This window comes from Haplochromis burtoni, unplaced genomic scaffold (genome assembly GCF_018398535.1).
Source record: "Haplochromis burtoni strain Fernald_Lab_line unplaced genomic scaffold, NCSU_Asbu1 Contig_134, whole genome shotgun sequence".
Taxonomy (NCBI): Eukaryota; Metazoa; Chordata; class Actinopteri; order Cichliformes; family Cichlidae; genus Haplochromis; species Haplochromis burtoni.
Window position 1 is genome coordinate 1,273,209 of NW_024582495.1, and position 23,731 is coordinate 1,296,939.

At 40.3% G+C, this 23,731-nt stretch overlaps 2 protein-coding genes across 12 annotated transcripts in view; one reads left to right on the forward strand and one right to left on the reverse strand.

Moving 5' to 3' along the window:
* The first annotated feature begins 1,983 nt into the window (after nt 1-1,983).
* On the forward strand, nt 1,984-3,802 carry LOC102298981 (urotensin-2). The gene is made up of 4 exons (XM_005930727.2): nt 1,984-2,200; nt 2,557-2,667; nt 3,170-3,213; nt 3,308-3,802. The coding sequence occupies exons 1-4, from the start codon at nt 2,095-2,097 to the stop codon at nt 3,419-3,421; spliced, it is 375 nt and encodes a 124-aa protein (XP_005930789.1). The 5' UTR covers nt 1,984-2,094; the 3' UTR covers nt 3,422-3,802.
* Nucleotides 3,803-3,865: 63 nt separating this feature from the next.
* camta1a (calmodulin binding transcription activator 1a) overlaps nt 3,866-23,731 on the reverse strand; it is a 281,386-nt gene continuing 261,520 nt past the window's right edge. For 7 of the 11 annotated variants that reach the window (XM_014336280.2, XM_005930732.3, XM_005930729.3 and 4 more), the window contains 13 exons: nt 16,554-16,759; nt 16,230-16,426; nt 16,045-16,123; nt 15,574-15,922; nt 14,710-15,188; nt 13,741-13,919; nt 12,983-13,226; nt 12,059-12,130; nt 11,928-11,948; nt 11,606-11,805; nt 11,196-11,270; nt 10,803-10,833; nt 3,866-9,059 (listed from right to left, as the gene is read on the reverse strand). In XM_014336280.2, the coding sequence (XP_014191766.1) occupies nt 9,027-9,059; nt 10,803-10,833; nt 11,196-11,270; nt 11,606-11,805; nt 11,928-11,948; nt 12,059-12,130; nt 12,983-13,226; nt 13,741-13,919; nt 14,710-15,188; nt 15,574-15,922; nt 16,045-16,123; nt 16,230-16,426; nt 16,554-16,759 (2,165 nt within the window). In that variant the 3' untranslated portion in view covers nt 3,866-9,026. The remainder of the gene's footprint in view (nt 9,060-10,802; nt 10,834-11,195; nt 11,271-11,605; nt 11,806-11,927; nt 11,949-12,058; nt 12,131-12,982; nt 13,227-13,740; nt 13,920-14,709; nt 15,189-15,573; nt 15,923-16,044; nt 16,124-16,229; nt 16,427-16,553; nt 16,760-23,731) is intronic. The other 4 variants (XM_042224287.1, XM_042224288.1, XM_005930733.3 and 1 more) reach the window with 4 other exon arrangements.

Below are 23,731 nucleotides of genomic sequence, written 5' to 3' on the forward strand. Positions count from 1 at the left end.
TAAAGGTTCTCAGTCATCCAGGTCATCGTAGTCTAAGGAGCTTGGAAAGAAAAGTGTCTGGACTTCTTTAACCTCCTAGGACCTGGTGTGTAGACATCACATTTTGGGTTGTCTAGAGCACAATACTAAATTTTGCCCAATCAGCCCAAATAGCAAAGAGAAATTAAAAATGCATGCCATGAAAGAGTTTGAGTCTTTTTTCCCAGATTTTAAGCTCCATGGGAGGGTTGTCGACCCCCTATTGATCCTCTACCTAATCACGAGAGCCAAGGTGTGAAAACGGGTGTGGGTCACAATCAGCCAAGGTTTCGGGTGAACCCACAGAGAAACCAGCCCAACCCTATCATGTGATTTACTGAGAAATTTCAGTTGTCTAATTCAGCCAGATAAAATCTTATACATGCTTCAAATAAACTTTAGTACAATCTCAATTTCCAAAAGTTGTGATGCTGTGTAAAATGTGAATAAACCAAACATCATTTTTGCACATCTTATAAATTCATATTTTATTCACACCAGAACATAAAAATGTGTAAACAGACACGTTTTACTGATTTATGAAAATTTTATAGCTCATTTTGCAATTGATGGCCACAACATGTCTGAAAAAAGTTGGAAGAAGGCTAAAAAAAAGGCTGAAAAGGTCAGTGGTATTAAAAAGAAGCAACTGGACAAACATTCTGAACTGGAAACAGGTCAGTAACATGATTAGACATAAAAAGAGCATCCTAAAGAGGCAGAGTATCTGGGAAGTAAAGATGGGCAGAAGTTCACCAATCTGCGAAAAACAAAAACTGCATCTAAAAATTGTGGAAAACTTTGAGAGTAATGTTCCTCAATGTAAAGTTGGAAAGATTTTGAATATCTCACCATCTACAGTACATAATATCATTCAAAGATTTAGTGAATATGGCGATCAGGCGACACTGCATTAAAAATGCTATTATAAAATGCAATTAAAAATGTTTTCCCAAAAACACCGATGCCTGGAGGAAATTCTTGATTAAATTGTCAAAAGGACTGCATAGAGTAGGAAAAACATCAAGTTTGGGGGAGCCATAGTCTATTATAGATGCTGAAATAACTTGGAATTGGCACACTGGCCTCGACTAATTCAGAATATAAATTTTAATTGCATTTCATGATATATAGCAACACCTAATGGAGTGTCTGGCATGCAAAGCATAAAATAAAATGTCACTGTTGCTTCATTGGCTCTCATTATCAGGGACTGAACGCTGATGTCATACATCTAATAAATATACAAATTACACAGAGAGGTGCAAAATATGACTTTGTAAATAACTGCCCCCCCATCCCCCATCACCCATCTCATACTCAATAGCCAAGCCTCTGTTAGGCTGAGCAGTGATGCTTGGTGTACTCGTAAAGTTTCGTTTTACTGCATGACTAAGACGTGAAAGCACAGATATAAAAGCTTAAAACCGCCAGGCTTCTAAATAAAATGCATCAATCAGTCTGATTCAGTGGTCCATGGAAGCATTTTCTTGTTGTCTTAAAATGTCAGACGGCTTATAGACAACATGGCCCTCAACATTTTAACATGTCCACTCCACCTCTCTAAATAATTACAGATTTATTAGGGGTTTGCTGGGCTTTGTTTGCAGAGATACAGCCAGAGGATTCAAATGGTCCAAGAGTTTAATGAGCTAGTAGTATAAAAATATTAGTCATTTGTCTGCCCTGTTTCTCCATCTGCTCCCTCGTGGGATTACACTGACGTGACATCTTAAACACCTGCCTCGATATCTTTTACAAAGTCAGTAAAAAAACATTCAATCAACCTTAAGAGCAGGTAAAATATGACTATGCCCTTGAAGAATGGGCCAACTCACATCTTTTTTTTATTGAGACTATAAGTCACCTGTTGATTTATCACAAGAGTGCGACTCTGGATGATGTTGTCGTCCGTAGCAGCAAGAAAAGGTCTGTGTCTGCTGTGCATCATGCAGGAAGTGGGTGGGAAGGGGTTAGGCTACAGCTTCAACTATATAACACCGTTAGGATCAGCAGAGCACGTAGATTTCTCCTTTTCACCCTCTGTGCAAATCAGAGCCACTTCCATCAGCACTGATGAAGTGTAACCATCTTCTCTCCTGGGCCTTTGTGCTTGTGGCCTCAAGCCCACTGCTGGCCCACCCCATTACAGAATCTGCTGAGATGCCGTATCCAGGACCTGGTGAGTGGAAAGTAATATCTTTATTATAGCTGTTATACAAAGTAATTCCCTGTGTCAGTCCCTTGATTAGCATTTTTAGTAATAAAACATAATTTGCAACGATTAATGGCAAGCTAGTCATGTCCTGGGGCCTTGAAGTAATTACTTTAGAGCTGCAGTGTTGAACAATGATTGCTCTGCCAAAGTTCACATGCCAAAGTTCTGCCATCAGAGAGGAGATTGAGTTTTTGTTCAATTATTTCGAATGCTTTATTGTGATTACCAGTGAGAATTAGATTACAAAATGTTCACAGCACGAATCCGTACCTCTCAATGGTGTTCCTACCAACTGTGTGGGCTTGTTTGGTTCTCCTCAGTATCAGCGGAGGACCGAGGAATCAGCAGTCTGGATGACCTGCCTCTCTCTGAGCAGGACGGTACAGGCCCTAGATATTCCACTCTAATATCTGGCGAGATCAACAGAGATGGTAAGAAACGTGCATTGACCAAACGTGACTTTACATGACATAATTTTGCAGAAAAGAGTGTGCTTTAGATGTGGATTCATACACAGTTACATAGTAATATGCTTACTAAAGCACTACTTATTTTTAAAGCTCATTTGCACATTTTGAGCTTCATATACTTCATATGCTGTGTTCTGCTAGAGTAGCTTTGCCCCTTTCAAACAGAGGCGAGTGCCTGAGATGACCAAATGAACATATCTATGTACTTTTATGAGATCCCCTATTTTCACATCATGCAGATCTAAGAGCAGAAAAAATAGTCTGACAATGAGCACACAGGGCCTAAACTTTAGGGTCACAGGAATTACTTGCACATACAAACCATGGCCGTGTCTAACGTTAGCAACCATCATCATAAGAGTAGAAAAAGTACAGTACATCTGTTTTAAATGAACTCTACTGACATTCACAGAAACACAGCTAAGCTATCAGCATATGTTTACCATGTTTTCTTTTCTCTCAGGTGTCAGAACAACAGGTCTGCTTCCTAGGGGGCTCAAAAGAGAGGTAGGTTTTCAGTGAATGTTATTCCTAAAACATCAAAGTAATGTGAGCAACACCCTGTGAATAATTCACTAAATCGCTTTATCTTGTCTTTCAGGTCCTGTTGGAGAAACAAAGTCTCCTAAATCCTTTCAGCCATGTGCTGGGCATCCGGAAACAGTTCAGGAAGAGAGGAGGGAATTCAGAGTGTTTCTGGAAGTACTGTGTCTAAAACAGTGGCTGAAAACAGGCACGAGGCAGGGCTTGCACTGAAAGAAAAAAAATCAAACATCTTACACTCACACTGGCACATGCAGCCAAAATAAATAAGAAATACCTCACATGCATAAAGTGCATGTGCAGTCGCACACCCTCACACGCGCACACAGACATACACAAAATGCCCCATCTGTGATTGAAACATATTGCTAAGGGGCTTTCAGATGATTTATTAGGGTTTAGTTAGAACTGTGAAATGCACATATAAAGTCATTGGTTGTCCAATGTATGGCTAAATTTCTTTTAGACGTGAAAGTCAAAGATTATATAGCACTGTTCGTTGAACAGAAATAAAAAATATTGTAAATAAATCATGTATTTGTCTTTTCTTGGTAAAAGGTGAACCCACTATGCCTTCCGTAAATTAAGAAAAAGGAAACAAAAAGACTTTGCAAAGTTGGTTCTCGAGTTTTCTTCATTTTTTCCTTTTTTTATTATTTTACAGCAGAAAGAATATAAAGCATTCAGAAAACATCTTCCATATTTTAAGGGCAATTCAAAACGTTTTGCATGGCTTCAGCAGCTGAAATCTCTTTTTTTTTTTTTTTTAAACATATCCATCGAGTCAGTGACGCTTGTACATGCACAATTACAAAAATAAAACTTACAAACAAGAGAAGGGGAGAAAAAGGAGGAAAGCAAAACACATTAGGAGAACCAAGAGGACATGAAACTTTTAAAGATAGGGGTTGGGAGCGGAGAAAAATTGGGTCACATAACAGGGAAAGACAGAGAGAAAGACAGCTATAGAGGAGAGGAAAATAGATCTAACACTAGTTCACATGCAAAGTGTCGAGGACCCATGGCTTTCTATCAAAGCAGGGCCTTTTTTTTTCTTCTCAGTTTGGAATTGATGAAAACGTGCAGTTCGGTAAAGGGTGCCATATAATTGCTGTCCATAAACTACTGAATGCTTGTCTTGCAATACTGGCATTTGCATAAGAGTAAGTCGACTACATGTGTCCAATCATTTTAAACTTTGCTAGGTCTATAAGGTCTCCACAAAATAGTTCTTTATTGCTCTGTGTCAACAAGTGGAATATACTGTAAATCTGTTTGTGTTCTGTTGTCCTGATGTGCCTACCTTTCTCTGGTTGGGGTGCTTCGGAAAAAGAAGAGGAGGAAAGGCAGATTCTCAGGTCAATTCACAGAACATCTCGAAATTAGTAATACTGTCAGCTAACCTGCCGTCCCATTCACAAATGGCAGTAAAAACAAGATTTAAGCTTTTCATACAGCTACACTCTTAATCATAAATACCCTCTACACTGTCACCTAAATGAATTATAAAGGCCTAAAGAAGTGGCCAAAGTTACACAATAATATGACAGCTTTCTACGAAAAAGCGTCAAATCATTTATCTTAAAGACATATACATAAACAACCATCATTTCAGGGCTCGAGTACTGTGTGTACTGAGGTTATTTTGAGGAAACTGTTCATACACTACAGCAAGCCGTGTTAAAGATTTCACTCTTGCACTGGTGAACCTGTTTGTCTGCTAGAAGGGGTTTTGAATTTCAGCTTCTCTTGCTGTGAATCACATGTCCTGCTCTGTTTCCTCCTCCCCGTTTTGGCACCCTGAGTAAAATGCAGAAGGGAGGTGAACCAGTCCCTCAGTCTGGGTAAAAATAAATAAATAAATAATAACAATGCTGCCTTCACCACTCAATGTACAAGTGAAATTGACACCTGACATGTCAGCATGTGTGCTGTGCAGTGTCTTGTGCGTGTGTTTGTGTGTACCGTGTGTCACTTAGTTGCTATATATACTGTCACAATGTCTCTACCCTTGTCCTTTTGTCTTATTTGAAGTTGGGAATCTACTGATTAAAAAGGATTTTAAAAAACAAAAACAAAACAAAAAGTTAGAGCTTGTCTAAAAACAATCCCGTCCTCATGCTTTGCCATGAAATCATCAGTAGCTACTGAGTATTGATCACTGGCTCAATTAGTAGGTTTGCCCTTCAGTCACATGCCCTCTGTCTTTCTGAGTTCTGTGACACCTCAAACCAATGTTCATTGCTTTACAGAACAGTAAGTCCTTTAACAAGTCTATCTGACTACCGATTCTAGGAAAATAAGCATGCTTTAGGTGCACTTCTGTCACCCAGTTAACTATTTTACCCATGCAAGCATAATAAATCCTTCTCCTTTTTGCCGCAACATTGCATTGGCTACGCATTCTAACCACAGACTAGAGGATGAATGCAAGGCAACAAACTCCAGTAGTGGCATTTCTAAATGTGGTTTTTAACAAGCTGTTCCAACAAAAAATGGAAAAGAAGACAAAAACAAAGAAAGAAAAAAGCTAGCATGTTGACAAGCTTGAGTGCTGTATTATAAGTGTTGTGTGCAGGCATATAATTGTGGCTTTGGTGAGTGGAATGGTATAACAGTGGCGATCGTGTGTATTTATGTGGAAGATAGAGCACTGTCTGTGGGTGACCGCGTTCTCTCACATCAACCTCAGATACAATGCAAGTATTCTGAAACTGGATTACTGTTTTTAGGATATGAATATAGGCACTTCCTACATAAACACTCTGGAAATTACGTTTACATATCAGGTGACTGGAAAAACAACAGCAAAAAACAAACAATTAAAAAAACAGTGACTCAAGTAAATAAATTGGAAAAATACACATTTGGCTTAATTATAATTTAACAAACATGACAACAGTTCACTAAACAAAACTCAAGTTTTCCAGTGGCACTTGGCTGAATAATCACGTATCAATACTTGGATACAGGATAGACTTTATGGTGGTAATATATAATAGGGATTAAACAGCAGCCAACAGGCACCTCTGAACCAGCAGCTTTACTGTTGTTATCTCTCAAATTGTTCCTCCATCCCAATTACATTTTCTCTGCTATACTATCATTTTATAAATAACCCAATGCACAAAATGCATCTTATCTTTCATAATTACAAATGGCACTAGTGCACTGGTTTGCACTTTAGTTTCTGCAGTTGTTTGGACTCTGTAGTGAGGACAGTGACTACTTTCAGTGCCATCCTTCTGTTTAGAATCATTTTAGCACCTTTGACTGCTGGCACAGTTCATTTTGCAAACTTGTTTTCAGCTGCTTGGCAAAGAAATGTGGTCATGGACATAATGCTACATGTGGTTTTTAACTAAACGCGTTTTTCTGACATGGAATACAACATATACATTTAGACTCTGGCAGCCTTGATCCAGTGCTTTTAACCGAAACACCGTACAGAGAAACACCCGTCACTACTCGACTACGAGGAACAACTCTGAATTCTCCAAGTGTCGGTCGATGCAGCACATTGTAAATTAAAGTTTGCATGTTTACTCCCATCTTTTTCAGGGACAGAGTAACAATGTGAATTGTTTTATATGTCCACCACGGGCAAGGCTGCCATTTACAATCTTAAAGATCAGATAATACCTCAGCAATGAGAAATCAGCACATTCCATTTGCAATGACAACAAAAAAAGTAACTCAACTTTGTTACGGTGTGTTCGGTGATTGATAAATGCTCTATTTATCTGTAGAAATGGTGCACGCGTGACAGACTTAAATGCTTTCAGCACGAATATGACTTTCTTTGCAAACTGTGTACCTCAACGTTTTTGCGATCCTCTGCCAGTTTTGATGTGATGATCTTCAGTGCTAGTGTGTATTTCACTGGATGATTATCTGTTCTGCAAAAATTAACTTAATTTTCTTCTTAAGCTATATAGCATTCACATACCTTGGCACCATTGGCAAAAGGTTCTTGGTAGCCCAAAAGAAAGAAATGAAAATAAAATAAAATAAACACAACCATACTTGTTTTAAGATAATTTTGAAGACTTCTCCTAACACTAAATACAGTATTTTTTATTTTTTCATATTGCAATAATATCATGCTTTAGCAAAATGTTCTTCTCAAGAACAATCAAAATAAAATAAAATACTCTAATAGTGAAATAGTTTTAATTTTACAGAGCATAGCCACTACTGCTTTTGTTGTTTTTTTCCCTTTTGACTCTGTTCATACTTTTCATGCACATAGCTCATTTTTATCCCAGGTATTTACACTATATACAAACAATACAACCATACTTCTTAGGCATTCAAACGAAACTATACAAATATTCTGTTTTTGTCTCTTACCTGTTTTTGACCCATTTTAATGAATAAAATAATATATTTCTAAAATACAATCCCCCTTGGGTACATGTTTTTTTTTTAATCCCTACGTACTTTCAGCCTTCTTTATATACAGAAATCGCTCAATTGTCAAAAATATGGATTTGTCAAACCCCTATTTTGGGACAAGCTTAGGGACCCCTCAAAGAATCTCTAAGACGTCAAGGCAATGTATGTGATCTTCCCCTCAAAAACCTTCACAGGCTCTGAAGTTCACTTCAAAAAAACAGTAATAACCTGCATGACCATAACCATTACAACACAAAATAAGCCAGGTTTTTTTCCACTTTGTAGGTTTCGAAGAAGCAATCAAACCAACAAGGCAAACCAAAATGAAATACAAAGAAATCAGACAATACAGGGATAGCTTCATCAATGAAATGTTGGAATTCATAGAGAAGAGTACAGATATGTGGACCAATAGAGTGGAAACAAAACCAAAACCAGAGGATAGGCTGAAAGACTAGACCAAAGCACACAAGCAAAGACTTTTCTTGCCAAGAAGTCATGCATTTTTTTCTTGGTAGGATTTAACAACATATAGCCTGAAGATACAGATCACCAATACATTGGACATGATGGAAGAAATACATTGGACAGTGTGGAACAATTCAAGTAATAAAGTGACAATATATATATGATAAAGCATAGTTGTTTTTTTTTAAAGAAATCTTAAAACAAATATTTGATCCCCCATCTGCTTCAGTATGGTAAACCCCCAACTACATTCATTTGTAGCTCCACCTGTGTGGGTAGACTGGTGGGGTAGAGCACAGTGGGACAGGAGGAATTGTTGAGCTAAGCTGAATATTAATCTACAGCAGTGGATAGAAGTGGGCGTGTGGGTTATTAATATATTTGGTAAAAAAAAATCCCTTCTTCAAATGAATTGATTGGTCACTTAAAAAATTATGAAATACAATTAGAGCTCAGAGTATTTCGGCATGGTCTCTCTGTCCTCTGAGATCTTCTGCAGCAGCCACAGTTTACACCTCTTGTCCCGCGTTTGCTTCCTTCACTGTCCAAATCCTCTTCATATTCAAAAAAAGACAAAGCAATCCATGAAAAAGTGCAAAAAATGCCAAGAAGCTAATGTTCTGCACCCCCACCCCTACCCTTTTAGTTTATAATCCTGTAGAAGTTGCCACTCTCCAACCAAAATCAAGTCAGTGGAAAGAATAGATATGTGAAAAAAATGCTGTTGTATATGTAATCGCAGTTGAACCAGTAACACTGCAGTAGTAGTAATAATTGCAGTGCTTGCATTGGTGATGTTTCTTTTTTTTTTTCTGTCAGTTTCTCTTGTAAAATGTCTCGGGTACAAACAAAAAAGAAAAGAGGAGTCAGGAGAGTGATGTCACATCGCAAGGGAGCTCTTCTGAGGGGTCTCATGTTCCCTGGCCCTTTTCAATTCTTTCACCCTGGAACACAGAAAAAAACAAAGTGTCCATGAATGCAACAGCCATGATTTGAGTTTACTAAGTCACATACACATAAAAATATCAAACCAGCCCAGTAGTAGGAAGTACAGCCCATCTGTGAAAGGAAATGTTGGTCAGAATGCTTTCACTTTGTAATGAACAAAAGGAACTGTTATAGCATAATTACAGAGTCATTACTAGTAAAAACAAAATATTTAGAAGTGGGATTAAATGTGACAAAATAAATACAGATACATAAACAGTATTATCACAATATTGTTAATAATAATTACAGTTTTTCTCAGCTAATCTACCAGTATGTGGTATTCTGACAGATTGAATTATTGCTCAGTATCATTATGCCTAAAATCCATGCATTATTACACTAAATTTTATGAACAATAGCAGATTAAACAAAGTTAAACTTTCCACAAAGGACTGATTCATTATCAGTCAAGTAGTGCCTGTTACAACAATTAGCTTTACCGTAAAGGCTAACTTTATGGTAAACAACCACCACTTTGTAATGGATTTAGACTAGCTCTGGTTGGATTTAGACTAGCTCTGAGAAGACCAATACTACAACATGTATGTATTGAAGAGAAGCAGACTGTGATGCTGCATGATTAGATGCAGTGGTGGATCTTGTCATGCTGAGCTGGTATACTGCCTGGAGGTATGGATCCATTAAAGCTGTGTGTTGTTGTCCTGGTGTTAGAAATAAACTATTTTATACTATATGTGTGGGGTTTTTTTGTTTTCTGTAACGGCTTCAAACCTATATCACAGTACAGAGGACACACTTGCAATAACAGGTGGTAACATTAACAATCTAATCTGCTCTAAAAGCATGGTAATCTAGTTTTGAACAACATACAACTAATCCAAAAAAGAGTAAACACATGTAATCTTAAAGTCTCAGAATCAGAGGTTAAGTTATGCATACAATATTTGCACCATTTCCCCATTTAGGTGAATCTTTTAGTACACTATTGGCTTATTTATTGGTTTGTCTTGATGATTCAGTGGGCATAACACAGCTTCACACAGTTTTAGTAAACAGAAGTTAGAGAGGGGTTAAATCCCCTCGCGGTCTGTCGAGTGGCTAGAAACATTGCACACAGTCAGCCAGCCAGACAGACAGCTACTTGAGAAACACCAGGCCCATAGCATGCCTAAAGGTATAAAAGCAAGGCCCATAGTTGTCACCACTTGTCATGCAGCAGAATAAAAGATGGTTGAGAAAAAGCCTCCTGTTCTCTCAAACTGCATAACCACAAAAAGCTGAAAAGAAAAAAAACATAAACAAAAAGTAATTTCCAAGGAGAGAAAGACAGAGATAAAGAGAGTCAAAGTAGTATCTGTTAAGTGTTTCTGTGATTTTGTCATTCATAAGCAAGTTGTTAGTTTGATATGTTCTGCTCTAAATCTGAGCTTCTCAGTCCACCTGTGGCTCCAGTCGGCAGCCTTCATGCAAGCAGGCATCAAGCAATAGTGATGGATAATGAGGAAGGGTGGGTAAGGTGGTGGGAGAGAAAGAGCAAAAAGAGAAAATGAGTGAGGAAAGGAGGGAGAGAATGCGAATGCTGAGACCTCAGGAGGAGATAATTGTATTATTAAAGAGTGAGACATAACAGGAAGTAAGAGAGAAAGAGGCATACGGAATAAACAGCGAGAAAGAGAGAAAGCGAGAGAGAGAGAGAGAAAGAGAGGCACGAACTGAGTTGCTGAGGCTGCACTCACCCGCTTGAACAGTCTATGGTCCATCAAGGGGCTTGGCATAAACAGCAAAACAATACCAGACAGCTATTAGCACACAGTAGGTACTGTGAAGGAGGGGGCGAGAACGGGTGGGGGCCAGGTATAGTGAGGGGAAGGGAGGTGGAGCTTAGGTGTTGGGGACATTTCTAACTACCCATTTATTTTCCACAAAAATAAAATCATTACACAGAGTTAAAAAAAATAATCTAGAGATGGATGAAAACATGGCAGCAATTTCTACAATGACTAACTGATCATCTCAATGAGATATTATTCTTTTAGGCCAACCGCTGCAGTAAATCTGACAGTGAACTCTATCTAGCCTATGTATAAATGAGTATGTTATCGTGTGTTTGAGACAGTGACAGAGCCTACCTGTGGCGACAACGTCGTAGGAACCTCATAATCTTCCTGGCAGCCTGATCCTGCCTCTTTGTGAGCAGACTACTTCTATGAAACACCAGACAGACAACAGCGTCTCACTGTCCGGAAAAGCATCTTTTGCAGAGCCACAGTTTAACTTTTATCTTTCACTGAAACTCTAAAAGGTGCCCATTTAAAACACACTACAATTAATAAACTGAAAATGACTATGAGTCATCTCCAAAGTGCTTAGACTTCTCTCATTAAAAGGGTATTTTCACAAAGTCAAGTCCAATAAATCAAGAACATCATTTTGTATAATGTAGTTTAACAAAGCGGTCGCTTCATTAATATAATGTCTCAGCTTCAGAATGAATAGATTCGAGTGATTCAGTTAATTCAGTACGTGGATGAACGTCTACCTTAGTTTGTGCTGCACCAGAGCAGCAGCAGCCCCGCGGTGGTGTGGCTTCAGCCTGCCAAACTCCTTGTAGCTGCGGTAGTATTGCTGAATGAGCACGGCAGCCCTCTTGCTCTGCTGGAACTTCTTCTGTTCGTGGTAGCTGCGGAATTTACTCTGGATAAGGATGGCGGCCTGCGTCATCTTCTTATAAAGTGCATACTGCCGACATGAACAAAGCAATACGTTACTGCTGACGAACAGTGCTATGGCTTCACACTGTGGAAGAACACAACCAACAAGTGTGGTGATTACATCAGCTGATGGCAATGAGAACATTTTACCTTCAAGGCTATCCATGTTAGCTTGTAAATGGGAAAAGGGAAAGATAATGAATGAAGTACTGAGACGTAAACGCTGATGTAGATTTGGCTATGTTTTGAAAACTTCAGACATTACGCACTATGGTGCCTACCTGTTTGTACTTCTTGTAACAACGTTGTATAACAGCAGCAGCTACCTCTTGTTGCTCTCTGAGCGGCCGCCCCTGTTGGAGAGTAAAGTGGTATAGGTCAGAAGTTTAAACAGAGCCCATTTTTGCCACAGAGGATATTAGTGGCTCTGTGTCCCTGAGGTCTCCTGGTGACATGGTTCACTAGCATGTGAATGCCACCCTGGAATAAGTCCACGCCTGGTGAACCAGACCCACGTGAAAATTGGGGAGGTTTTCGAGAAAGAGAGAGAGAGGGAGACAGAGAGACAAAGGTCCACCTCTGCATCAGCTGGCAGATGGGCACAACAGACGACTGTGAACGACAGTGAACAGTTTGTCATACGAAAACTTATTAAAAGTAGCTATGGGGAGGGTAAGGAGTTGAGGAATGGGATCGGGCAAGGGGAAAAGGACTGGTGTTTTGATAGCTAGTTTAAAACAGGCAGTAGCAGGCTCCATACGTCTAACTTAGAGAGAGAGACAGAGACAAAGAGGAAGTAGGAGAGCATTAGCGTAATTGTGTCTAAGTGCAGCAGGGACACAAGGGACAGTGCAGTCGTTCTTCTAAGCAAGGCCATGCTCTGCTCAAGCCACACCTTTCCCATGCTGAAACCACAGGGACATATTTGTATATTTTTCTGTATATGTTGTAATGCGTATATTAGCAGAAGAACAGAGAATGACACAAAGATAGATATTAACCATGATTAGAAACAGTACATCTCAAGAAAAAAAAATACATGAAATCAACCACATCAAAATCTTGCCCTTTACTACAACAAAGTACCATATGGAGTCAAACAAAAACAAAAGTGAACTCTTCAACATCTGGCCTGAAACCAAAAACAGTTTCATCTATTTCACACCAGTCCACAGCTTATGGCACCAGAGCACCGGGGCCTGTACCTTGTACTTGCGGAAGGCAGTTTGGACTAGGCGGGCCGCCTCATATAGCTCTCTCTGCTCTGGATCCGACAGAGTCAGCTGGGCCAGGTCTCGCTCCACTTTGCTGTTGGAGGCATTGATGAACTCACTCCAGTCAGCTGGGGAAGGAAGTGTTGACCTTTCCAGGGGGCCCTCTCTCAACGGAGACCCTCCGGGGCTCAAACTGGGGTTTGATGATGGGGTCAGGGGTTCATTATACAGAGATCTGAGGAAGGATAATGACACATATCTTCTCTTCAATTCTATATATTCTACAGTTTACATTAAGTCTAAAAGAAAGGAAACTATTTACCATTTTTACACTGCGTTACATCTTGCAGCTTTATAAAGCAATTCGACAACTAACAATATAACTCCTTGCAAACTCACAGCCAGTACACAAACATCTGACACTGCACCTTTCAAATCAGACAGTGCCTGTCTTTAGCTTGACATCCCATTCTTTTACACTTTCGGTTAATCCTTTATAGTATTATGTTTAAAGCTAGTACATTAAACTTAAAATGAAAGTTATTCTAAAAGCCATATATGTACAAATGTGTTCTCTTTGGCTGTCTATCTATTAAATCACATTAAATCAGGTACCTTCAGACAAAGCACAGAAAAAAAGAGAAAATATTCAAACAGGTGGGAGGGCATACTAGATATGCAATATACTGGGTACTGCATATCCAGTTGGCTATATTTATATCTATTCCTTGCACCACGGTGAATCTTACCGTAGATGTATGATGCTTGGCAGCTGTTCTACGTCTCCCAGGTAGTTGGCCAGCCAGTTCATGGTGTTGCTGACCCCTGATGTGTCTAAGGGCACAGAGTCTGCAGCGGTGAAGTTCTCCCTTTTGATTCTCTCTGGCGTTGCTTCAATTATGTGCTCAGCCAGAGTCATCATATTTACCTGTTTTATTAAGAAAAAAAAAAGAAAACCCGTGAGGAGTCAGTGTATTTTTTCTACTGTATATACAGTTTGAGAGACTACCTATTATGTTTTACTATGGTGTAGTCATGCAAATTTAATTGTTTGGTGCTGCGACAATAATGCGGATTCGAGAGGGGAAACAGAAAGGAGAGAGGGATAAAAATGATGACAGTGATATTTCTGGAGGGTAAAAATAACACTTCATTTGTAAGAGGAGTAGTTAGACTGAATCCCTGGAACAATTCCTTGGCTATTGAAGTGGATCAATAAAGAGAGTTTATTATGCAGTGACGGGCATCGACAGAATGCCAGGCCTGGTGTATTCTGCCTGCTGAATGCAGGAGGCCAGAAAAAAAAACTTACAAAAAAAAAATGGTGGTTGTTAGTGGTAGGTTATAATGCTGCAAAGCTTTCTTTAATGATGATTGTGTAGCTGTATTGTATGTCACCCTATCAAAGTGGTGCCACACCCTGACACGTGGTTTTACGCAAGTTTGCAAATGTTCTTTTTACTTTTATTTGAAATTTTATTTTAAAATGTTTTCTGAATTCATAAGATCTGCTAGAACTGAAACTTTTCTGCCAAATGTTACTTACTAAATGTGATGTGCCTTGTATTTGATATTGTATCAGATGGTACATCATTTCTGCTGTAGAATCTTTAGCAGCACCATCAATTGGCTCATACCAATTGATTGGTAATACTTGCCATGCTCTACACAATCAGCTGACCACATTGAATGTTTTTTTTTTAAATTATTACTCTCACCTGCAGGTCATCCATCTGTGTGAGGCAGTCCTGGTTCTCTAGATCCTCCCGATATGATAGCAGCTCTGAATCAGCCATTTCACTTTCTGACATCACTAGCATCCCTAACTGTTCCCGCTGCCGTAACCGATTGGCCAGTTTCTCCTTCCCCAAGCTGCTGCCTCCACTGACACCCAGCGCCTTCCTTCCCAAGTTGCTGCTGCTGGAGAAACTCTCTCTGGAGGTCCATCTTGTTGTCCCTGTGCTGCCTCCAGTAGACAGTCCTTTGTCTGAGCTCAGGACTTCTGAGGACAGGCTCTTAGTGCTCGAGGACAGCTTGTGCAGCTGTTGCTGCTCCAGGCTCAAAGGAACAGACATGGCCTTGTCAGGCCGAGTTTGAAACAGTTCTGGGTTGGGTTTATGTTTTTTAGCTAGTGGGAGGTCTCTTTGGCCCTCGCTGCTGTAGTAGTTGGAGGGTTCTGACCTTGGCCTTCTCAAGTCTGCAAAAAAAAAGAAAAGTATAACACACAACATGTAACAATTAGCTGCAGAGCACACTAATAAACATTTTGTTTGTTATAAGCTGTTTTCACACATGCACTGCAGCTCGCTGGTAAAAAGTCAGTGTGATGCTAAGTGAAGAGTGAGTGGGCAACATATTTTCTGACTCCTGCACACTCTATCCAGGAATCACTACGAACTAAATCAAGCAAAGTATGTCCGACAGCGGGAACGTATCTCAAGCAGACTATTTCCTGTTCTCAGCTACATTGAGACGGGGCAACTTTGGATAATGCTCTGATCTGATTAATGTGTGAAAATGGCAACAGAATATCAGAAAATAAAGCATCTCACAGTCAGTGACTTTTCTTCCATTCTGCTAACCTGGATTGAGGCTGGTAGTGCTGGGTGTGGTTGTTGTGGTAGCAGGACATCCTTTCTTGCCACTTGGTGCTACTACACTGGTGTTTGCCCAGCTGACCATCCAGCTGTCTGTGGTGGGGGCATCAGGGGCTGGGGAAAAAGACATGCGAGTTGTAGATGGTAGAGGGGCTGGCGGTTGCTGCTCTTCCCTCTGTAACTGCTCCAGACACTCTGCCAATTTGGTATGGCCACGTGAGCGGGCGATTGACAGGGGTAAGCGGCCCAGAGAATCTGGGATAGCTAGGGCACGTCTGTCCCATTTGTACAGTACCACCGCTGCCTCCAGGTGACCCAGCGCACAGGCCCACATCTAGATAAAATACAGATGGACACAAAAAAGCAGAAAAAGCAAAAATGAGCTAATCTGTACCACAAGCCAGGGTTTTCTTCATTTTTGTTTGCATTGTCTTATGTTAAATTCAGTTCCCTTACCAGAGGTGTGCACGAGAAGTGATCCACATTGAGAGGGTCCACTTCTAACTCCAAATCAATGCTATCAGCATGCTTTGTACTGGTTGGTAAAAAAGGAAACAATTAGCATCTCACTTCTGTTTTAATGTGCACATCAATTACAGAACAAAGCGCCATTGCCCAGTACTAGAGAATTATGTTCTTACCGCCACTTGATGAGTGTCTGGATGAGGGTGGCGTAGCCCTGGCCTGCAGCCAGATGAAGAAGTGTCATGCCTCTGAAGGTCTTGGAGTGGATTAAATGCTTGGACTTGGCCCAGCAAGCTCTGCTCATCATCTTCTCGCAGACCACCACAACACGGCTCTCAAAGGAGCTGCTGGCTTGCGTTTGGCCAGATACACACTCAAAGACACAAAACAGCAGATCGTTATTGGTTGCTGCATATACTGTTTGTACGGTTGCTGTCCATGGTGACAAGCACAGTGACTGTCATTCAGCACAACACAAGGGGTATGATGTGGCTCTTTACCTGTGACTGGTTATTGTTGCCTCCACCGCCAGCTCCTCCACCACCTCCTCCACCACCACCTCCTCCTCCTCCTCCCCCTCCTCCCCCGGTTCCTCCCCCAGCTCCACCACTCCCTGCACCGCTTGCTTGCTGGTGGCTGGCCATCTCTGCCATCCTCCTCTCCATCTGCTCCAAGCGCTCCAGGATAGACATTCTGAACTGGTTATCTGGGCAAAGAGAAAGACACAGAAAAACACATTGGCATACAATGAGGATCTGGTGTGAGAAAAAGAAAAAGATGTCTTGTGTTTGCTCGTACAAGCACAAACAACCCTGTATCCTGATAAGACAAACGATCGCACAGTATGCACCACAGCTGCACCAGTATGTTACTCTGAGGAGCACTAGAACTGTCGCAGTGACTTGGGGCTAATCATCGTCAGGCATACAATCAACCATTTAAAAACGAATGCACTAATGCCTACTTTTGAGGTGCTGTAAAGCTGAGGGAAAGGTAATTACTTTCAGCTATAATTCAAGACCTTAGGATCATTATTTATCACTCCGGAATGTAAGTGAAAACAAGTGCATCCATCATTCACTTCATCAAAACAATTGGCTTTACTAAAATAATCTGTAAAGCCTATCAATCACTCCTTAATGGCTTCCATCACTAAACTCCTGCTGCCATCTTTCTCACATCACTCAAACACCACTCCAGCAAACTAAAACAGGTTGAAAGATTGGCCAGAGAGCAGGGCCATTTTAAATTTGAACCACTCTTCCTCAGAGGGATTCAGACAAGCTCGGGGGGGAGGGGGGGGGGGAGTGTACAGCTGACATTCAACAGCTGATTAAGTATAGCCCATTATGGCCCTGAAGTCCCAGCCTTCCCCTCTACCATCAGCTTGTATGGCAGGAGAACTAAGAAAATGACAGTATAGAATCAATCACAACTTGCACCCATGCACAGAGTCCTTTAAAAGACAAATATCCCATAAATCTGAATGGACAGAGGTGCATTAGACTTGAGAATGTTTACAGGCTTTTTTAGAGACTGTTTCTGATACAGGCTGGTTGTTATGGCGTGGTTGTCCTGTGCATATTTTCAGGCTTGCAACAAGATACTTTCTATGTCAGAAACACACTGTATAATTCAAGAGCTAAGACAGGAAAGGACAGAGCGAATGACTTATAAGGACTATTTAAACTGAAGCAAACCCAAAAGATAAAACAGAGCGTAATTGGAAAGTTAAGCTGACTGTAATATTGTCAGGTTGGTTTTGATCACTGCAAAAAATGCATCTCAGTAGTTATTAATAAAAAGCCAACACACTGGAATTGGAACCTGGTGCCATATGTTACTTCAAGATTAAAAGACACACTCGTTGCTAAAACTCACTAACTTACATGCCAACTAACAGCAAGTGCTTGTACACACATACATGCACACGCGCACACACACACACTAACATAGCATGTTGGGTACAGACAGTGGATTGGGATGTGCACAGAGAGCCCACTGCAGCAGGGAGTATAGAAGACTGCATTAGCATTCCCCATTTAGCCACTATGAGGCCGTTTCTGTGGCAACCTGCTGCCGACTGGTAACTAGGCGACAGGAACATGGCTGTGTGTATATGGTCTGCCTGTGTGCTATTGGCTTATTGATGAAGGGGAGGAGAAGGACTCAGTACACCGGCAAAAAAAATGGAGAGAGAGGCGAATAATGAAAAAATTGTTTGCCTCTTTTTCTTGTGTACTTGGCCTACTCTCAGTGTTGATGCCATAGGTAAGGACCTAATGACTCTAAGTGGGAAGCCTTCACAGCACGACCTGATGACATTTGCGTTTTACGGTATCTTGGCAGTCATGGCTCAAGGCTCCACTGAAAGCTAATGTCACAGTGGGACCTCCTATAAGCCACTGTAAAAGAGGTCAAGTAACTCCTATCGCTGAACAGAAACGAATGTCACTAGATGGTAAATGACTGCTCGCAGTGACATTATACTGCACTGAGAATAATGAACTGAAAGGACAACAATAAGGTCTTCGTTTTTTCCTCTGTGTGCTGCAGACTACCTAAGTGAACAGTGACCAGAACAGTCATATCAAACAGGAGTTTTAACAGAGCTTATTTTTAGGGTCTATGCTTACCTATTCTCTATGTAAACTGGAGATCCATGTCAACCTATTCACATGGGGGCTTGTTGAGCCTAGTAAGGTTAATAGTTACAAGCCTGTTCAGGACTCTGGAGTGGCTGTGTCAGAAGGGGGAGTCAGGGGTTGAGATAAGTCACAGCACCATAACCTTCCTTGGTAAGGGGGCTGCTCTGCCTTTTGCTACTGTCTGACATGTTAGGAGAGACATGGATAGATGGAGAGGGAGGGGGTTAGTTAGCAGTGGGCTGACATGTCTTTGTTCAGACCCAGTGCTGCAGTGTGCTGCAGTGCAGATGATGTCATCTCCACCTGCTGCCTGCTGCTCCAAATGCGATGCACGTCCACTGCAGAGGGAGGATGGGGGTAGACACGAGTGGGAGGGGAGAAGGAGGAGACAGGGAAGGTGAGCAGCCAAACAGCAGTTTAACAACACGGTGACGTTGTTAACGGCCTCCCTCTCGCTGGTTTACTCCCTTGTGACGGTGTGTGGCAGCAGACGTGGTCACTCTCACATATTTAGGGCAGACTGTGACGTGCTATTTTATAATATAACTGGGTACAAAAACCAGGCAGACAACCTTTTTTATTAGAGAACTTGAATGAATGGTGTTTAGTCTATTGAAGTGTAAACTTAAAGCTATAAAGACAAGAACTCCAGGTTAAGTTTCTGTGAGTGAATCAGATTTTCTCTCTTTTGACGTATTAGAAATTGGTACTGTAATCCCCTGCTGGAATTGGACCCTGGCTAACCTCTCCTTTCCAAACTGGAGATAAAAATGACAAAACTACAGAGACCTCTTCACTTTTCTGAATACATTTTTATGCTCTGTTTCACACTTCTATGCATCTAAACTCATTTCTGGTGTTGGTTATCCTGTGCCATATTAAGTGTTATTCAATAAGAGTTATTTTAATGACTCTAGCTAACACGGTTAGAGTGAACCTTTTCTTTTTTCTCCCTTTACAGTCCGTTACATAACACAACAGAGTGTTTTTCGAAATTATAGTGAATTTGCTGCCAAGTGATGATCTGACTTGTCTCCTGTTAGAACTAAGAGGAAAACCTATCACCTTTGGGATGAATGCCTGAAGAGGATGGGAAAATCTAAAGACACTAAATGTCTTTAGATGTGATCGTTTCTTTACTTGTTAAACAATGAGAATGGTGAACAGCAGGTCAACTTTGGGACCGGTACTCACTCAATACATTTCTAGACTTCAGACTTTGACTGTGGCTGTCTTGTTCCACAAGGACAGTTTCAAGTATCTTTTATTCATAAAAGGCACTGCAAGAGTAGTGTAGTATACTTTCTCCATGTTAAAATTGATCTTTGCAGAGTCTACAGTGTCCCTTTGTGTGTTATGAAAGTTGTGTGTCAATGTGGCTCTACTGTGACTTTGCATTAGCTTCTCTCAAAGGACACATCTTTAGAGACAAGCAAAGAGCAGCAGACCTGTAAAATCTGCACTGGGTTTGAATCCACAAAACATCAAAGTCCTGCCTAATTCAATCTATTTCATCTTTGGGACATGGCGGAGCTCCTCAAGAGATAGTTTGATATACACGGGCATGTGGGAAGGAAGGACAGGGCTGCTTATGGAGGCACACTGGAGCACAACGAAAGTGAGAACAGGCTTGAGGGAGGAATAAAACAGCTGGGGAGATTACAGTAAGGACAGGACAAGGGTGAAGGGAGATGAGAGGGCAGGGAAGGGTGACAAGTGAAAAGCAGCTTGTCAGAGATATCGAGGGTGAGGGCAAGACTATTAATAGAGCTTTAGTGTCTTGGAGGCACCGTAATGTTTGTGCTCACACTAAAACAACCTTTATTTCACCCTTGGAACCGAAAATACACAGTTCAAGAAAAATGTGCCTATTGAGATAATACTACAGGGTTTACAGGGTTATTCATTTAGTGAGCTTTGGACAAACTGCAGGAGGAGATCTTTAATTTTCACTTTTTAACTCAGGGTTCTGTTCGTGCCGCTCAGTTTAAATGCTGGACCTCATTATCCCTCTGCAGCCAGTCAGATTCTCACATGTAACCCAGTGGAAAGACCAGAGGCTAGCCTCCCCCAAGGTCTCTGTGTGAACTGATTGACAGGAGCTAGTATTTGTGCCCATGCAAAGCAAGGGAGCCAGGCCATCTGGCAACAGCCCTCACAGCTGGAACACATGGGTATGCATTGATCAAAGACAGACTTTACTTTGACTTAGTGTATTGACCGGTTTCGGATTTGTTCTATATTTTTGCCTTGCTTTAAACTGCTGTTAGAAGAGTGATAACATACATTTTAAATGTGCAAAGCATAAGACTTAAAGCAACAGAAACAAGCTTGCTTTTAAGATTATGTTACTTTAGCACTAGGATTTGAGAATCCATCCATCTGCTATAATCCTCAGCCTGTAAAAGGCCATGGGGCAGAGTGAGAGACAGAGCATACCCTGGCCAATTCATGAATCAGTCACAAGGCTAATGTACAAAAACAACAAATGAGCTTTCAGAGTGATCTAACGTTTAAATGTTCTTAAGATGTAAGTGTTTACTGCTATGAAAAGCTGAATCAACTGACTGAAACCTCTCAGATGGGTAAGATATACTTTTGAATTTCCTTTAAGTAAACAAATGTTCCTCTTGGATACATCAGTTGCAGAAAACTGTTGAATTTCTTCACAGACAAGCCGATAAGCTCTAATGTCACACTTTTAATTTCAAGACTAAATACCAAAGTGAAGGTAACCAGAAGTCTACATCACTGGCATACCTGTACATAAAAGTACATAAAACTCTACTTTTTTATGTACTTTAGTACATAAAAAACTACAAGTAGTAACAGCTGACAACAATGGCATTATTTTCAATTATTATCCCCTGGCAATTCTGTGTCTTAAAACAAAAACTAATTTTTCAGGTCACAGTGCTTCAACACAGCTCTCAGGATTCTGGCATTCATCCAGATATATAGACAGGTCAATACGAGTACAGTCTGGACAAAGAATAGATACTTTGTGCCACAATGGAGGTAAAATGCCAAGAGTGCACACCCCTTGAAATTTACTGTCACCTGCTATCCCACTAATAGAGTGATAGAGTATTGGTTTTATGTCTCGGAAAGCAGGATAGTTTGATTTTTTTTTTCAACATGTTCAGTTGATACACTAACAAGTACATTTCATTAGGTTCCTATTTGCATAAACAACTACATACTGCTTGACACATCCGCTGCAGGCAGAAACGCAAATGAGAGATGAGTGGGGGAAATAATTTCAAAGATAAATCAATCTGCTATGAAACACCAAAGCCCAAGGGACAGGACTTCTCCAAAGCTTTCCATTAATAGTAAGACAACAGAGTTTGGCTGAATGCACTCAACAGAGACTCTCAGCCTGTTCTGCACTTTCCCTGAATCCTTATCCAACACTGTAGTTGAAGTCATAGTTAAGTCTTCTGTCAGCTGTTACAACTGTTGACAGACAGCAGAGTGAGCAGACTTAAATTCATGTGATCCTTAATGATTTATAAATAAAGCTGACAAAGAGCCAAACCAACCAATTTTAACGTGGAATTTAAAACACAACTAGATAAAAACACAAATAAATAATTAACAGATCACTGCTAATGTTTCATCCATTAATAACATAAAGCAGCCTACAGGAAAATACAATGTACAGATTCAAAATACAACTAGACTTTACTGAACACGATGGCAATCACAAGAAACTACACATGGAAAGCTTCACAGAGGTAGACCTCATTGCATAACTGTTATTCTGGATTGCATCAGACTAGATAGGCGTTACTGTTTTAACATCTCCCCACTATATCTCAGGCATAGACTAACTAAATTTAGTGTCAGTGCTTTAAGAAAAAGCATTCCAGCAATTATATTGTTATAGAAAAGTCAATAACAGTCAATGACAGTGAAAGTGTCTTAATTGAGGTCATTCCCAGTTATTTGTGCAACTTGAACTGAAGCACATGAACACCCGGGAATTATGTTCTCTGGTAAAATGACTGTTTCTAGTTAAACATTCTTATCTGTTTAAAATGGCTTGTCCTTGCTGATCTCTCACCTCCAGGTGTAAGCATTCCCACACCACTCCTGTTACTAGAACTGCTAATGCTATTCTTCTTTTCGTTAATACTACAGGTACACCTGCTGTACAAGGGCTGCAGTAAAATGTTTAGCATTAAAATTGCTCCAATTTTGCTGTTTACAGGGCAAAATATTAGGAATTAAACAACATTTGCTACTTTAATATCACTGTTTATATTTACTCATAGTTCCACACTTATAATAATAAGACAGACTGATGATAAAAGGAACCAAACTCCTGACAAAGTAACTAATAATTAAATTACCACTCCTGCTACAGCCTCATAGCTTCAGCTTCCCCACTAACACTGGTATACTTAACACATGGATTAGTGCATTTATACTAAGATTCAGTCTGTCCTTACTGCTGCCAACCAGAAACCACCAAAAACTAGAGCGCCCTCAAAAATGCATTAGTTTCCCTACTAAAAAAAAGCAGTTATTCAGCATGATTTTCAGAACACATTTATTCAAGAAAATCAATGTTTGTGTTAAAGCAACAGTGAATATGAGTTTTCTAAAACTGTAAACAACATAACATTTTTTTGTTATGAAGAAAAAAATTGTAGTGGGAAATAAAATTTCTGGAATATATTAACACTATATGCATATGCATAAGGTCTTGTGTAAAACATGAAAAAGCACTTTGGTGACTCATCCTAAGACTTTGCAACTTTTTTCTTGTATCTGTCACTGCTTTTTAAAATTGGATAAAGTTTGGGCACTGCACAATGTGCTATGCATTGAAAACAGGAACTTCACAGAGGAGCAACAGGTCGATAAATGTACCCCATGCCTGGAATTCTCTCAGTTTAAATAGTCTGGAGAGCTCTAAGCTACAGCAAAGTTGGAAGACTAAATGAAGTCGCTGTCCACCTAAACTGTGGTGCTGAATGATAGACTAGGCTGCTGTAGTAAGGTATGTTCATGTGTCCATG